Source organism: Bombus vancouverensis, chromosome 10 (assembly GCF_051014615.1).
Source record: "Bombus vancouverensis nearcticus chromosome 10, iyBomVanc1_principal, whole genome shotgun sequence".
NCBI lineage: Eukaryota > Metazoa > Arthropoda > Insecta > Hymenoptera > Apidae > Bombus > Bombus vancouverensis.
The window spans coordinates 7,628,587-7,643,003 of NC_134920.1; the positions used below are offsets into that span (position 1 = coordinate 7,628,587).

At 29.7% G+C, this 14,417-nt stretch overlaps 4 protein-coding genes across 7 annotated transcripts; 3 read left to right on the forward strand and 1 right to left on the reverse strand.

Annotated features, from left to right (window-relative positions):
• The first annotated feature begins 55 nt into the window (after positions 1–55).
• Positions 56–1,502, forward strand: LOC117157006 (putative citrate synthase, mitochondrial). Its single transcript, XM_033334625.2, has 2 exons — positions 56–987; positions 1,076–1,502. Exons 1-2 carry the CDS (start codon positions 82–84, stop codon positions 1,343–1,345), a joined length of 1,176 nt encoding a protein of 391 aa, XP_033190516.2. The 5' UTR covers positions 56–81; the 3' UTR covers positions 1,346–1,502.
• Arl5 (ADP-ribosylation factor-like 5) lies at positions 1,483–5,854 on the reverse strand. Of its 2 annotated transcripts, XR_013059337.1 has the most exons (4): positions 5,289–5,854; positions 4,170–4,614; positions 3,983–4,095; positions 1,483–1,850 (listed from the first exon to the last, which is right to left on the reverse strand). XR_013059337.1 is itself a non-coding variant. In XM_033334633.2 (3 exons), the coding sequence occupies exons 1-3, from the start codon at positions 5,332–5,334 to the stop codon at positions 4,047–4,049; spliced, it is 540 nt and encodes a 179-aa protein (XP_033190524.1). In that variant the 5' UTR covers positions 5,335–5,854; the 3' UTR covers positions 2,125–4,046. The 2 variants fall into 2 exon arrangements, 1 of the variants encoding a protein (XP_033190524.1); XM_033334633.2 differs by lacking the exon at positions 1,483–1,850 and having other exon boundaries at positions 2,125–4,095.
• A 555-nt stretch (positions 5,855–6,409) lies between these two features.
• On the forward strand, positions 6,410–9,398 carry Pgd (phosphogluconate dehydrogenase). The gene is made up of 5 exons (XM_033334621.2): positions 6,410–6,589; positions 6,914–7,137; positions 7,765–8,009; positions 8,088–8,713; positions 8,786–9,398. The coding sequence occupies exons 1-5, from the start codon at positions 6,579–6,581 to the stop codon at positions 9,126–9,128; spliced, it is 1,449 nt and encodes a 482-aa protein (XP_033190512.1). The 5' UTR covers positions 6,410–6,578; the 3' UTR covers positions 9,129–9,398.
• A 746-nt stretch (positions 9,399–10,144) lies between these two features.
• Positions 10,145–14,321, forward strand: LOC117157004 (RNA-binding protein 45). Of its 3 annotated transcripts, XR_013059336.1 has the most exons (7): positions 10,168–10,558; positions 10,729–10,843; positions 10,946–11,736; positions 11,810–12,042; positions 12,139–12,270; positions 14,020–14,069; positions 14,137–14,321. XR_013059336.1 is itself a non-coding variant. In XM_033334619.2 (6 exons), the coding sequence occupies exons 1-5, from the start codon at positions 10,360–10,362 to the stop codon at positions 12,250–12,252; spliced, it is 1,452 nt and encodes a 483-aa protein (XP_033190510.1). In that variant the 5' UTR covers positions 10,145–10,359; the 3' UTR covers positions 12,253–12,270; positions 14,020–14,321. The 3 variants fall into 3 exon arrangements, 2 of the variants coding, with proteins under 2 accessions (XP_033190510.1, XP_033190511.1); XM_033334619.2 differs by having other exon boundaries at positions 10,145–10,558; positions 14,020–14,321; XM_033334620.2 differs by lacking the exons at positions 14,020–14,069; positions 14,137–14,321 and adding an exon at positions 12,412–13,916 and having other exon boundaries at positions 10,170–10,558.
• The last annotated feature ends 96 nt before the right edge of the window (positions 14,322–14,417 follow it).

A 14,417-nucleotide genomic window follows, 5' to 3' on the forward strand; every position in this document is an offset into this window, starting at 1 on the left:
TCCCCTTTTTTCTTCTATCTTTTTGCGCCTAATGTTGATATCGCGTGATAACTTTTCGTTACTTTTTAGATTTATGGTGGTATGCGCGGGATGTTAGGACTTGTATGGGAACCATCGGTTCTAGATCCTGAAGAAGGTATTAAATTTCGAGGAAAATCGATTCTGGAATGCCGGAAGATTCTACCGAAAATCAAAGACGAACCACTTCCGGAAGGTTTGTTCTGGCTGCTGATTACCGGTGATGTTCCTACGGAAGCCCAAGTGAAGGAAATCTCTAAAGAATGGGCCTCCAGATGCGCATTACCTGATTACATAGTCAAAACTCTGAACAACTTCCCCAAGTCGGTTCATCCCATGCATCAATTCTCTGCGGCGCTCACTATTCTAAGTACAGACAGTATATTCAAAAAAGAATACGAGGCAGGTATACACAAATCCAAATATTGGGACGCCACTTACGAAGATATAATGAACCTGATTGCCAGATTACCCGTACTCTGTGCCATGATATACAGAAACCTTTACAAGGATGGCAAACTCGAGGCATCTGTGGACCCAGGCGGAGACTGGTCTGGCAATTTCGCAAAAATGCTCGGTTACGACGACCCACAATTTGCTGAACTTTTACGATTATACCTAACGATTCACGCTGATCATGAAGGTGGAAATGTATGTGCGCACACGACCCATTTGGTGGCTTCGACATTGTCCGATCCCTATTCGGCATTCGGCTGTGGAATGAGCGGTTTGGCAGGTCCTCTTCATGGCCTTGCAAGTCAAGAAGTATTGCTATGGCTAAAGAAGGCGTGCGCTGAAATCGGAGATAGTCCTACTGATGACGAGCTGAAAGGCTTTATTTGGAAGACGCTGAAGAACGGTCAGGTCATTCCTGGATACGGTCATGCCATACTCAGAAAGACTGATCCTAGGTATATATGCCAAAGAGAATATGCAATGAAACACATGCCGGATGACAAACTAATCAAGGTAAAATTCTCGAATAACTCATTTAATATTTGTATAAAGTTTCTATGTGGTTTATTCCTTGCTAATGACTATATTCGTATATATCTAGCTCGTTGCTCAACTGTATAAAGTAGTTCCCCCCATTCTTATGGAACTTGGTAAAGTAGCAAACCCATGGCCAAATGTAGATGCTCATTCGGGAGTTCTCTTACAATGCTATGGAATGACAGAGATGCAATATTACACTGTCCTGTTTGGAATATCACGTGCTCTTGGTGTTCTGGCATCTCTCGTTTGGTCTCGTGCTCTCGGCCTTCCAATAGAAAGACCCAAATCCATAAGCACTGACAAGCTTATGGAATTGGTTAAAGCTAAATAAAAGAAAACCATTCTTATTCGTGAAAAATTATGTTCACTAAAGCTTTCTAAATAGCGTTTTTGCAACATAGAACGAACTTATATACAATTTAATCGTCAGGCTCTTTAAGAAAATGCGTGCATTAACGGTAAACAAAATTCATTGTAAATACACGTGTTGCTTTTTATTAACTTATGCAATAACAATTTTAGAAATAAAAATGACATAATTCATTGTACAGTTAGTAAATCACTAAACATTTACTGCTGTCTGATCCTGTGGTGAAATTTACACGTGTGTACCGACTAACAAAAGCCACTCGAAGGATCAGTCTCGTGATGAGACGCAAGAAATAAATTGATCAGCCGAGAATTTAGAATCTTTTTGACTTCTGGTTTCTCCATTCGCGGCAAGTTCGTTTTCGGCTCGTCCATCGATTTATTAATTGTTAATATTACCAATATATATAATAATATTGCCAATCATTGTATCTTGTATCGATCACCTCCTTTCCGTGGATCTTTATCTATGGGAGGGGAAAGTTTTCCGTGAGTGTGAGAGTAGTGGAGAGCGATAAGTAATTTTTTCGCAATGGTGAAGAAATTTTCAAAGCTTTTATCGTTCGATTACTAGACCATTAGAAATTGTTTCTTCGGAATTTCGTAATTTCTATCACCTGCAGATACTTTCTAAACAATTTACACTGTTTATTTATTATACATTTTAATTATTATTCATATATGAAAGGAAGGAATAAAATATAGTAAAATATATAATGTAAAAGAATTTTAAAACAGAAATGTAAAAAAGTTACTGCTCATTTATTCGAATTAATATAGCATGTACATAATTTGTTTTATAATCTCATTGTATTATACCGTAATTTCAATTAATAAAATCGGATAAACAGGATAGGAAATTGTATATTACAGTACGTAGTTCTTTTTTGACATCTCATAAAAGAAAGTTTGATAAATTTATTTTACATTAATCTCAGTCCTTATGTTAATTAACAATCTTATACGTAAACATTTCATGCTTGCTATGTTAATCAATTAAAAATAACCAATTTAAAACAAACATTTTTAAACTTGTTAATTTTTGAAATTTTGTTTGATTAATATCTAATCATATAAGAAGCTTAAATGCAGACACATATATCTGATTCACATGACTTATATAATGAAAGTTATATAGTAATGAAATTAAACAACCTATATGTTGTACTGTATTTCAAAACTTCTATATAATGAAAGCTTTGTTAACGACAGTATATATTATAATATTGTGTATTTGTAATAATATGTCATAGTTAAGACAATTAATTGCTTCTTTTCTCAATATGAGAAAACTGCTATTTATTCTTATGAAATGTTAAATGTATGATCTCACTCTTGTTTTAGACGGCATTTGTCTTTCATACGATGATGTTAACAATTTCTACAATCGTCTTTCTCATATGTTACTAACGTGTGTGTTCTAAATTTTAGTAATTGTCAAATACTAGAGTATTTTTAGCTATACAAAAATTAATTACTATAATCATGAAGTAAATAAAATAAATGAGACAGCTGTTAATCGGATAGTTAGAGATTAGTAATACTTAAAATAATTCATAATACATATATTGAAGAATACAATAGATATATTTTAACAATCAAATGAGTTTTGTATATAAAACACATCTTTGTAATATTTTGCATACAAATGGAATTAAATATTCCCAATAAACAACCATCTCACTGTTGAATACTCGTATCACAGAGCAGTTTTCTGCTTCTAAATGTTTGATTAGATTGGTTAAATAATTTGCCTTGAAATTCTTGAAGATGTTTGCAGTATCAAGTATTAAGAAATATTTAAATTCTTGTACAGAACGTTGAAAAATATGTGGTTTAATTGGTGCTAAATTGAAGTTGACTTTTTACAAGTGTTTACTATTAATGTGAAGTATAAAAAACTATGTACATAGGTATATTTTTGAAAACTGCACAGGTTAAATAATTTTTATCTGTGCATTAACTCAATAGAACAAATAGAAATACCTCATCTATCTTTATTGTTATATAAACAAAGGTGGACGGGATCAAGATTAAATTCTTTATCCTTCAAATACGCATGCAATATTTTCACTACATTTGTTATTGAATCAAAAATAAAATTTTATAGTTTTCAGACTGCAATTTTAATATAGCATTTATAGCTATAAATAATCGGATGTGCTCATAGACCATACATTAAATTTGGCAGTCCTGTTGTAAAGTGTTTATAATATATATATTTTCTTATACACAGATAAAAAAATTTTTACTATAGATACTTCTCTTAATGCAACAATATTTTCTATAAAAGACTCTGGATATTCTAAATTTTTCCATTTTCTTATAACATAATGTTTTGAATATATTTTACACAGAGAATAGTTAAAACATTATTTTAGTTTTATATCATAATCATTTACCATTATATCTTATATCACATTAATAGATGAGACAAAATTTACCCGTCCACCACTTGATATATTAAGTGTCTGCAGCAATAATGTTAATCAATATATGCAGTTACACTTTAAGTTATGCATGAAGCTAATGTACCATTTGAAAAAGATCATTCATTCTTATATCATTTGTACAATCGTAGAGTGGCACAGTAACTTACATTGAACATATACTTTACAGTTTAGATATCTTATTATATTTAAAATCAATCCTCATAATGTACGTCATGTCTTTTTTAAACGTCCAACAATCCACTCAAGACCTTGGTAAAGCCTAAAACATTACAAGTCATTAATAACCTTGTTTCATAAATAGGATTGTAACTCTAATAATGAATCTCTTTTTACCCCTCTCCAGTAAGTGCACAACAGCTTTGTATGTGCCATTGATGTTTTTTAATGGAAGTTAAATCTAGTTGTCTAGAAATTTCAGCAGCTGTCATGCTACCTTTTAAGTCTTGTTTATTAGCATAAACTAAGACATTAGCTTTGCTTAATTCTTCATGATTTAACATTGAGTACAATTCTTCTCTTATTACACCAAGTCTTTCCCTATCTGTACTATCTATAACCATAATAATAAACTCAGTATTAGTATAATATGTGGACCATGCAGCTCTCAGGCTTTGTTGTCCACCCAAATCCCACATTATGAAATGAATATTTTTCCAAACAACTTCTTCAACATTGGATCCAATAGTTGGTGATGTATGAACAACTTCATTCATTAGGAACTGGTATAATATAGTAGTTTTACCAGCATTATCTAACCCTACCATTACTATTTTATGTTCTGAAAAATAAAAAGATTTTGATTACATTTAAATAAAAATTTGATGAATTATAATTAGAAAATTTAATAGTTTAAATTATAGTTATTTGAATTATGTATTCAAAAGTGTTAAGTATTCATCTTATAATGTGAAAGAAAAATATATGGAAAACATATGTTAACATATGTTTAAAGTAGGACAATGAAAATTTAAAGCAATTTTAACAAAAATATATTAATTACAAGAGTAATTAGCAAACTCACAAAGAACAGTTTCACTTGTAACTATAATTTGTATTCACACTAGCATATGTCAAGGTTTATAATTCATTTATTTCAAACTTTCTATTTTTTATCATTGTATCTATTATTAAATTTTTTGTGATCAGAAAAAGCTATTATATCCATATCCTTTTTAAGCATATAAATATAGAGAATATAGTCATGAAGTTAATATAGGTTTTATATTATCTGAGTAAATTTATTATTGCTAAATTTTATGAATTATTTTTGTATATCATCAAAGTAAAAAAAAGAAGGAACACGACTTTTGCTCATATGATTTTAATAACTGATCATCATTTTTCACTTATTATTAAGCATAAATTTATTGCAATTTTAATTTTATATGATGACACGCATAAAACAATACAATAATTGTGACACAATATTGTTACTACATATGATAAATTTACCTTCATTGCCAAAGAGACTCCACAACTTTGCAAATAATAATCCCATATTGACCAAAACAGTAAACCACTCAGTTAATATTTATTTAATCGTGTTTCTGTAGTGTCTTTTTCTCGATAAAAAAGATGTATTTAGTTGCAGAAGTGGGACATTTCATTGTCAGAGGGTTATGTACACTTTTCTGTCAAGTTCCTTTGCAATATGTTTGTAGTAAATTTGCTTCATTATTGATACATTATGATGTGAAATATATACTTAAGAACTGTTGTAAACTGTTGAAAATACAGTAAGGATAACCCAAAAGTGAAAGAAATATGTATACGAAAACCTTCCCTAATCTAATCAAGCAAATCGCGACATGTTGCTTTCCCAATTAAAACATCCATACGTTCGATGTGTCCAATCATCGTTTAGCAATAACTGAAAGCGATGTTAGTTCTGTATATATGTAAACTGATTGGAGCTAAAGGATACTTAATTAAACGCGCGTAAAACGAAAACACTTAAAACTCTTAGAACGAAATTCTCTTGACTAAGATTACCTAACCGATTTTGCTGAATCACTATCTTCTCCTTTAAAAAAACAAGGGAACTGGTTATAGTGAATGTAACTGAACGAAGTTCACATAATTATAAAAACTTGATATTATCTGATATTATCTTATATTGTATTAAGATAAACTGTAATGTTAAAGATTATAATCAATATAATACAAACATTAATTTAAACCTTTTAATAGCAACAATTTTATTATATAGGTTAAAATATAAATTAAACTTTAAATTTTGATGCCTTAGAGCAAAAAAGATTACACATTTTATATGTTGTAAAAAGTTATAAATATTTTATATTTAAATACACAATCTTTAACAAATTAATCAGATTTATCTAGTTATTTCTTCTACACTATAATGTAAAATTTTTTTTAATGTAATAAATATTTGAAAATTCTGTAGAATACTATCTTTATAAAGGCTGTTTTTCAGGAGGTGAAATAATAAAATGAAAAGTTCGAATTTCCCATCGTTTTAATTATCATTTAATATTACATTTATAATATATCTAAATAGTGATAACATTATGAAACGTTTTAATAGTCTCCATAGTGTGTTAACATTACGTTGACCTTGTGCACTGCGATTGGCTTACGAAATGTCGGCTGATGTCGAATCTACTCCAGTATGAACATTCATTCTTAATCTTTGTGGGAAAGCATTCGGCCACTTGTTGCTTTGATATAAAACCAAAGAGAACAAAACACATCTTATTTTGAAAAATAATACTTATTAAAATGAGTAAACCGTGAGTCATCTTTACATTATTTCCGATATATTAAAAATTTAAATTTGTAAAAAGAATTTAGATAATTGTTTTTATGATAATGTAGTTTATATAACCATTTCTATTCGAGTGAATTTTAATAAGTAATTAATTAATTTAAAAAAGTAAAAAGAAGAATAAATATAATATAAATATTATACTAAATATTATAAATTAATTTAGAAAATCAAATTTTCATTTGTATATATTGTAATATGTAACATATAATGTATGAGATATGTATAATGTAAAAGATATATTTTCAAGTGACTCCTAATTTAATAAAAAACATAATTTACTTTATAGAGTTGCTGATATTGCCCTTATTGGGTTGGCTGTTATGGGTCAGAATTTAATCCTAAACATGAATGATCATGGATTTGTGGTGTGTGCCTACAACCGTACAACAGAGAAAGTCAAATCTTTTTTGGAAAATGAAGCAAAGGGCACAAAAATAATTGGTGCATATTCATTGAAAGAAATGGTAGACAAACTAAAATCACCAAAAAGAGTAATGCTTTTAGTAAAAGGTAAATTCCTGTTATAAATTATAAATTTGAGAACAAGAATTTGACCTCCCAAACTTCTTAAATCTATTACTACTCCTAAACTTGTATTTAGATGTGTATTTGTAGTGATACTAGTTGTTTCAGGTAGTATACTTAGTGTAGTTTGTATATCTTTCAGTCTTTCGTTAACTAGTATATAGTGATATACTTCATGTCTTTTTTAGATTTCTGTTTTCTTTCTAATGTTCTAAGCAGAGGGATCATAACTCTTTAAAATCTGTATTACTTTACCATTTTCTATCCATTTTGGTCTTACTTCTTTGTATATGAGTATATGGGTTAGTTAAGACTTGGCTTCTAATTTCCATCTATTGCATATTCTACATTCTGTACTTTTGTTTATTTTGTATTTATAACTCTTTTCAATTATCATTACTATTAGTGTTATTTGTGCATTAATTTTGTTACTAGAAGCAGTATTTTCATATCTAAGTATTTAGATCTTTTTAGTTCTATGGCTTTGATACTATCCTTATAAGTCTCACTGTAGGTCGAGACTAGCATTCTTCTTTTATTTTCTTCATATAGTTTACCTGAGAATTTTATGTAATTGAAATAATCATGTACAATACTATATCATCTTTAAAGCTGGTGCTGCTGTGGATGCATTTATTGAACAATTAGTACCTTTATTGTCTCCTGGAGATATTATTATTGATGGTGGTAACTCTGAGTACCAGGATACTGATAGACGAACTAAGGAACTAGAAAAGAAAGGAATTCTATTTGTTGGTAGTGGTGTTAGTGGAGGTGAAGATGGTGCTCGATATGGACCATCTTTAATGCCAGGTGGAAATCCCAAAGCTTGGCCACATATTAAACAAATCTTTCAGGTGATTTTTTTTAGCATTGAAATATGATTATTTATTTAATGTATAATATAAATTACTTAAGCGTATATATTTTTTTAGTCAATCTGCGCAAAAGTTAATAGAGAACCTTGTTGTGATTGGGTTGGCGAAAGAGGTGCAGGACACTTTGTAAAAATGGTACATAATGGTATTGAGTATGGTGATATGCAACTTATTTGCGAAGCATATCACATTATGCGAAATGGTTTAAAACTTAATCCAGAAGAAATGAGTCAGGTCTTTGAAGATTGGAATAAAGGAGAACTTGACTCATTTTTAATTGAAATTACGAAAGATATCCTTAAATATAAGGATGAAAAAGGATATTTATTAGAGCGAATTAGGGATACAGCTGGTCAAAAAGGAACTGGAAAGTGGACAGCTATTGCAGCACTAGATTATGGAGTACCTGTAACTCTAATAGGAGAATCAGTCTTTGCTAGATGCCTTTCTGCCTTACAAAGTGAAAGAATAGAAGCAAGCTCGGTATTGCAAGGTCCTGATGCTATATATCAAGGCGACAAGAAACAGTTCCTAGAGCATTTGAAGAAAGCTCTCTATGCCTCCAAAATTATTTCCTATGCACAAGGATTTATGTTATTAAGAGAGGCTGCTAAAATTCACAATTGGAATTTGAATTATGGTGGTATAGCTCTTATGTGGAGAGGTGGATGTATTATAAGAAGGTACACAGATTTTTATGGAAATTTTATAATAATTTTAGTAACAATAATTTATCATTTAATTTTTGCTTTTAGTGCATTTTTGGGAAATATAAAAACAGCATTTGAAAAGAATCCAAAACTTTCCAATTTATTATTAGATGATTTCTTTGCTAATGCAATGAAAGAATGTCAAGCTAGTGCTCGGATAGTAGTATCTACAGCTGTAACATTAGGCATAGCAACTCCTGCATTATCAACTGCTTTAGCTTTCTATGATGGCTATAGAACAGCTCGACTTCCAGCAAATTTACTTCAAGCTCAACGAGATTACTTTGGAGCTCACACATATGAATTACTTGGCCAAGAAGGAAAATTTGTACATACTAATTGGACTGGGCATGGTGGAAATGTATCTGCATCTACATATGATGTATAATAATTACTAACATAATTTTATGCTAATAAAATGTACATACAGTTAATGTTACAATTGAGGTTAATGTTATGGTTGATAAATCTATCAATATGTATTAGGTCTGATAATAATAACTGGTTATGTAAAACTGCTGAAAATATTTTGTTTAAAAAGATACAAGTTTACTAAAAAAATATATTACATACATTTGTATATGTGTATAAATTATTTGTTCTTTCTTGAATTATAAACTGATATTTTTCAAAAATAAAGATTATTATTCTTCTATAATACATTACTTTACTAAAATACAATATACATACTTACATACAATTTTATACAATAAAATGATAGGCCAATATACACTTGCATGCATATATATGTGTGAGTGCGTGCGCGCGCGCGTGTGTATCAGGAAACTGTATATTTATCCAGGAAATGAAAGCAGTAATAATTTCTAACATACACCTACCTATGTACATATGCTTTCGTATAAGAAAGTCTATATTATGAAAAAATAGTAGAGCATGACTTGTGAAGTCGCTCGTCATTCTCGTGAAATCAATGCGGAAGTAATTTATCTAACCTATTTGTCGTTACAATCATGACTATGTCACGTTTTCAAATAACAATACATGTATGTGATTCTAAATAGCTTTTTTAGTATATTAAAAAAATTTATTAAACACCTAATTTTAAATTAAAAAACTTAATAAGAATATAACATTTAGATTGACAATATACTCATATCGACTAAAATGGAAATCCAAGTAAAAATAATTTCGCGCCATGATTCACCAAAGTTAAATAAAACCTCGTATAACTTAAACTAGCATACATTATATGTAATTAGCATAATTATATACGTCTTCCTTATTTTCATTGGTACTCAAATAACATCAATTTCAATTTATACGATTGTATGATAACGTTGGTATTTTAATAAATATAATATTTGGTTTATTTTATGTAATATGTACGTATCTTTCTTTTAGATAGAAGTGTAAAGGAAGTTTTTATTGTAATTTCATAATAATGAAGTTTAGAGAATATTAAGAGCAAACTAATACTTTGTAGTATGTTTCATCTATGAAACTCTGAAAAATACTCTAATACTACATACCTATGTACATACGTTACTTACATACATGTGAGAAACTGATCTCGTCGAACCCTATTTGTGCCGTCCCTGAAGCACATCGGCTTTACTGACCATAGACGGGCGACGTATTCTGCATCATTCATTTGCAAAATGGCTGACCACAGGGAAAGGGATTCATACTATTCGCAAACGGATTTAAGATCAAAAAATGATGATCCACCGAATTCACGTTTATTTGTTATATGCCACAAAAGTCTTGAAGAAGATGATCTTAGAAAAGCTTTTGAAAAGTTTGGGAAGATCGAAGATATTTGGGTAGTGAAAGATCGAACGACGGGGGAAAATAAAGGTAATTTCTCTTGTCTACACAAGAAATCAATAAGACTTTATTTTCTTTTTAATCATCTTTTACATATTTTTAAATTTATCTATATACACATTGTTTATTTATGAAAATTGTTTATTTATATGCTTTTTTCAAACATTTGAAAAGTAACGCGTCTTGTTTACCTTGTTTAGGAGTCACATACATCAAATTTTCAAAAACATCAGAGGCAGCTTTTGCTCTTGAAGAGATGAATGGAAAAATGTTGGGTTCTGTTGGAAGACCTATTAAAGTAATGATTGCTTCAAAGTAAGAATTATAATAGTTATTCCAAAATATCCTTGAAAAACTTTATTCTTTGTTCATATATTTATTTGTTGATAAATGTGAAAATCTAGATATTTGTTACAGTCGTGATCAAGGATCTGTCAGAGAAACAAATGAAGAAGAAAGATGGGTTCGTCTCTTTTGTGTATTACCTAAGTCTATGACAGATGGTGAGCTTCATCGAGAATTTTCAAAGTTTGGATCTATAGAATATGCAACAGTAGTTAAAGATAGAAATACGAATGAATCAAAAGGCTTTGGTTATGTAAAATTTCAAAAAGTATCTAGTGCAGCGAAAGCATTTGAAGAATGTGATAGGAAATACAAGGCTGTATTTGCAGAACCAAAAAAACCAAAACCCGAACATATTGATGTGAAATATAACAATGGACTATCTTCTCATTATGATAGCGCTGGTGGAGGTTATAGTTCATCAAATTTTGGAAAGAGTAGTATTAGTTTAGAAATTGCCACAAATTATCCTAATTCTGAAGGTTATACACATTTGCAAGTGATTGCACATCCAGCATTGAACCAAGATCAATTATGGAAATTATTTGACATTGTACCTGGATTGGATTATTGTCATTTGAAAAATGACGTACGATATAGAATGCCAAGAGGCCAGGCTGTTGTAGTATATTCTAATCCTAGTGCAGCAGCATATGCAAGAGAAAAATTTCATGGTTTTGAATATCCTCCCGGTCATAGGATGATAGTTAAGCCAGATTTATCAAGTGCTCCACCAAAAAATGCAATAAAACCTGGTAGTTCTGCTGCTGGAATTGCTAGTGCTAGGACAGATTTGGCACATTTAGCTGAAACTATTGCTCAAGCTACATCTTTAATTCAAGCTGCGGGATTAACTGCACCAAGTGAGAGATTATTTTATCTACATAATGTGACAATGTATGATTTTTGTGTTTAATTGTATTTTTACATAATTAGGTTTAGAGCATTCGATGTGTGTGAAGTTACCACCTGTGCAACCAATGGCTAGTATAGATGCAGAGGTTGCTAAAAGGTGCTTCATTGTATGCGGACCTCCAGTACCTCCAATATATGCCATGAAAGATGCTTTCTGTAGATTTGGGAACCTTATAGATGTTTACATGCTTCCAGGGAAAAATTGTGGTTATGCAAAGTATGCCAGTGTGCAAAGTGCAAATGAAGCAATCGAGGTATATTTTATCATGCTTTATTTCATCATAATGACTTTTTCTAAACAAATAAGACAGTTAAACAGTAATAATCAATCTATAAAATAATAACCGTAGGTTTTACATGGACAAGAAATTTGTGGATCTCGATTAAAAGTATTAGAAGCAGAAGAGCGTAATGTCGGTGAAGATCGTAGGAAACGACTACGAACGGACGAAGACGAAAATTAAATTTTTTTTGTATACCTCGTAAGTAAATCGCTGAGTACATGGCAAAAAGAAAGGAGGGAAAGAGAGAGGCAATTAAATATTAACACCCTGACGTTGTAACTGACGATTACTTTACTCGAAAAACAGGAGAAAATGTAATTTTTCTATTTGTCTTCACAGACTGACTGGTATACACAAGCTGGACGCACGCAATAAAAGAGACGAATTTTAAGACTCACTTGACCACGTCGGGCCCGCATCCAAGGAAACTCCAACTACCTACTTTTAACTACCGCTTACGTTCGCGATTTCAACGTTACTGAAACTTTAACGATACTTTACTTTATCCTTACATGTCGTTACACGTACACCTGACTTCCTAATTTTATTATTTTAAAAGGCCTGTGCGAAAAGTGATCTTAAATATTCTAGTTAAGAACATATAGAACACAAGAAATTAGTTAAATTTGGAACTTGTATTTTTAATGCAAGGAAGGTATATGATATCGAGCATACTCAAGGTGTTTATTGTTGTATGGTAATATACTATACACATTAATCAGATAAAAGCATTTATCAATGCATATATACTTTTGTATTAAAATTATACTGAAATGAAAATTTATTCAAACAAATTTATAAAAAGAAAAGAATGAATTTATACATTAATGATTAAGGAAATTGAATAATTTTAAAATAGAGAATATGAAATGAAATTATCTTTTAATATTTTACATTCTTAATTGTAAAACAAGAAATATGTAATTATTGATTATAATATTAATTTTATCTATTCGCACAGGCTTTATAATATAACCTGCTTTAGGATTAGTAAAACAAGTTTTTCTTTATAATTTATATCCAATAGTTCTGTACTATTCTTTTATTAGATATAGCACGTATGGAAGAAAACGTAAAGCAATTTATTTCTTGTGTCTGTTTCAAGAAATATTTTCGTAATTGCGAATAATAATATATTTCGTAGAATTTAAATTCCAAAACAAGATATATTCTGCAGAATAATACTTTTATTTTTAAATACTTTTCAAATATGGTTTTATGGATTACAACTCTATGTGATATAAATCAAAATTATATTTTTATGAATATAAATATAACGAAGCGTATTTGAAAAATATTTTTGTGTAGATTAAAACTATACTTGACTAAATGTATATTATGTTTTATTGTTGCTTACAATAATAATCTTAATTTTAATTACACCAGATGTGCGTAATTCATCTTAAAAGTATGTATTATTAATCAAATTTAATTATGTTACATATTTCTGTAAAAACAAAATTAATTTCTGTAATTACAGAATTGCAGACAGAAAAGAGATGAGAAGAAATTTTCCATTCAAGTATTATGAGTAAATCTTGTTTTGGAATCGTTTCAGTATCACATATATTCATGTATATAAAATATACTGACACGTTGTTTTCTATAATTAGACCAAATTTCCTGGAAAAAAATACGTTTTCTTAGGAAATTAATATTATGTCCATAATCACATTTGTCAAATACCAATAATTGACGCACAACATGAACATTTTATGATGGACACTTTTGTACATGTGTTAGACTGTTCTACTCAATGACCATACGCAATGATGTTTTAGGAGACTGTAACTGACTTGTTTATTTGGTGATATTAAAATACACATTAAGTATTCAAAACCTCACACTGACTTCCACTTATTTTTTTTTTCACACTGAACAGAATATCCTATTTTACACTATGTTTATAATTTATTAACTTGACGTGTTTTTTCTGTTAACTTTCAGGATATCTCAAGGATTCAAAGATGTGTACCTGATGACTGTGATATAGCAGAGTAAGATACTACTATTATTGTATATACAAAACGTAAAATATAAAGAATAAATTATAATTTTATATAGTTCCTCCTTTTTATTACTGGACGGAGATCATTATGCCGATCAGAAGATTATTGTATTTGTACTTGTTTACGCATTTCGCTTTTATACTGCACTTTTAAGGTATACTATGTTTATAATTTATTTTTAGCATATTTCTTTAATATGCTCATAAAATGTGCAATAAAATAACTTTTATAAAAAAGGAGTACGTTATGTTATTTTTAATCGATTCTCGAATATGATCTATCGCCTTAAATTTAAATCGGAAGATATTATGGAATAAAGTTGTCAGCAGGTGTCGC